Raw genomic sequence first — 2,500 nt, 5'->3', positions numbered from 1 at the left:
CCCCACTTCCCCCATTTCTTCCTTTTTAAATTAAAAAAAAAATTCTCTTTTTTTTATGAGGGCAGGATGTAAAAAAGCTGTATAAGCTTATTCTTTTACCCTCAATAAAGATCATTTTGACTTGACTTAACTTGACTTGACTTGACAATACAAACACAGCGACAATCACAAACAAAACAAAACAAAACAAAACAAAAACTACCGAAAACTTAACAACAACATATAAACACAACCGTAACGCCATTCATCATCCCACCACCACTACCGCTACTACTATCACTCCAACCATGGGTCATTTATCACATTATCATGATAATTCTCCCCGCATCACAATTCTCCACATGCGGTGGAGGTGGTGATACAATACAATACAATACAATACAATACAATACCATACGATACGATACGATACGATACAACACAATGCAACGCTACGCAACGCAATACAATACAATGCAACGCCAGGCAACGCAATGTAATCCAATGCAATACAATACAATACAGTACAATACAACACAATGCAACACAGCGCTACGCAACGCAATGCAATGCAATACAATACAATACAATACAATGCAATGCAATACAATGCAATGCAATACAACGCAATACAATACAACACAATGCAATACAACACAATACAATACAATGCAATGCAATGCAATACAATACAACACAATGCAATACAACACAATACAATGCAATACAATGCAATGCAACGCAACGCAATACAATACAACGCAACGCAACGCAACGCAATACAATACAATACAATACAATACAATACAATACAGTTCAGTACAATATTGCAATTCAATACAAAAAATTCCACAGTAATATCATCATCATCATCATCACACCACAATAATCCTCTCCGCCTCAGAATCCTTTGCCTGCTGAGATGACGGAGTCTGCTGCTGCTGCTGCTGCTGTTGCTTCTGTTGCTGCTGCTGCGGTGGTGGTGATGAGGGTGGTGAGGGTGGTAGCAGAGTCACAGCCGTCGGAGAAGGAGCGGGGGCGTTAACACCACCACCACAAGCAGCACCAGCAGCAGGAACAGCAGCAGCAGGATCTGGAAGCTCCGAAGCGTCCTGCAGAGCGCTGAGCTCCTCCATCATCCAGGGCGCGCGCTCGGACACCACGGAGATGAGGCGGTCCACGAAGTGCGCGTGCCGCTTGGTGGCCCTCGTCAGCTCCCTCAGCACGGCCAGCACGTCCTCCTGGGACAGTACGGTCAACTGGTCAAGTCAGCCCAAAGAGATTTTTTTTTTTTTTTTTTTTTTTTTTTTTTGGTTGTTGTCTGTTTTGGTGTAGCAGCAGACAATGAAGTGTTTTCAACTGAACTGAACTGAGCTGAATTGTGATGATGTTGATGTTAATGACGCGATGATGACGATGCTGATGATTTTTTTTTTTTTTCTGTTTTGGTGTTGAAGCAGACTTTGAAGTGTTTTCAACTGAACTGAGCTGAGCTGAACTGAACTGAATTGTGATGTTGCTGATGACACGATGATGACGATGATGATGATGATAATCTCTCCTGTGTGTGTGTGTGTGTGTGTGTGTGTGTGTGTGTGTGTGTGTGTGTGTGTGTGTGTGTGTGTGTGTGTGTGTGTGCGTGTGTGGGGGTGGTGAGGGGTGGGTGGTGGGGTTGTGTGTGTGTGTGTGTGTGTGTGTGTGTGTGTGTGTGTGTGTGTGCGTGTGTGTGTTTTCCCCTCTTACTCTGAGTCTGCCAGTTTCTCAAACTTCTAATCATCAGTCATTCAAACCTGAAATCAGAGCATCAATTACTCCACCAGCCAACCAGTTAATAATCAACCACCTAACCACCCACCTACCCAATCAACCGCTCAACAAATCGACTACTAACCTAACCTAACAAACCAACCAACCAACCACCTACCCTAATAGCCACCTAACCAGCAACACCTACCCACCACCCACCTAACCAACCACCTAACCAACCAACCAACCACAACCGCCTGACCAACCAACCAACCACATAACCAACCAGCCGCCTAACCAAACACCTAACCAACCAACCGCCTAACCAACCAACCACCTAACCAACCAACCACCTAACCAAACACCTAACCAACCACCTGACCACCCACTCACCCAACCAACCACCTAACCAACCAACCAACCACAACTGCCTGACCAACCAACCAACCACTTAACCAACCACATAACCAACCAGCAGCCTAACCAACCACCTAACCAACCAACCGCCTAACCAACCACCTAACAACCTAACCACCTAACCACCCACCCACCTAACCAAACACCTAACCAACCACCTGACCACCCACTCACCCAACCAACCACCAAACCAACCAACCACGTAACTACCCACCCACCTAACCAACCACCTAACCAACCACCAAACCAACCAACCACGTAACTACCCACCCACCTAACCAACCAACCGCCTAACCACCACCCACCTAACCAACCAACCACCTAACCAACCACCTAACCAACCAACCACCTAACCAAC

The 2,500-nt window shown here is 45.6% G+C and overlaps 1 protein-coding gene across 1 annotated transcript in view; it reads right to left on the bottom strand.

The window, feature by feature from the left end:
* Window positions 1–772: 772 nt before the first annotated feature.
* LOC143274780 (uncharacterized) overlaps window positions 773–2,500 on the bottom strand; it is a 3,621-nt gene continuing 1,893 nt past the window's right edge. Inside the window, exon 3 of the mRNA XM_076578706.1 lies at window positions 773–1,220. Within this exon, the coding sequence (XP_076434821.1) occupies window positions 855–1,220 (366 nt within the window). The 3' untranslated portion in view covers window positions 773–854. The remainder of the gene's footprint in view (window positions 1,221–2,500) is intronic.

Source organism: Babylonia areolata, chromosome 29 (assembly GCF_041734735.1).
Source record: "Babylonia areolata isolate BAREFJ2019XMU chromosome 29, ASM4173473v1, whole genome shotgun sequence".
Taxonomy (NCBI): Eukaryota; Metazoa; Mollusca; class Gastropoda; order Neogastropoda; family Buccinidae; genus Babylonia; species Babylonia areolata.
This window is presented reverse-complemented; position numbering and strand designations above follow the sequence as displayed.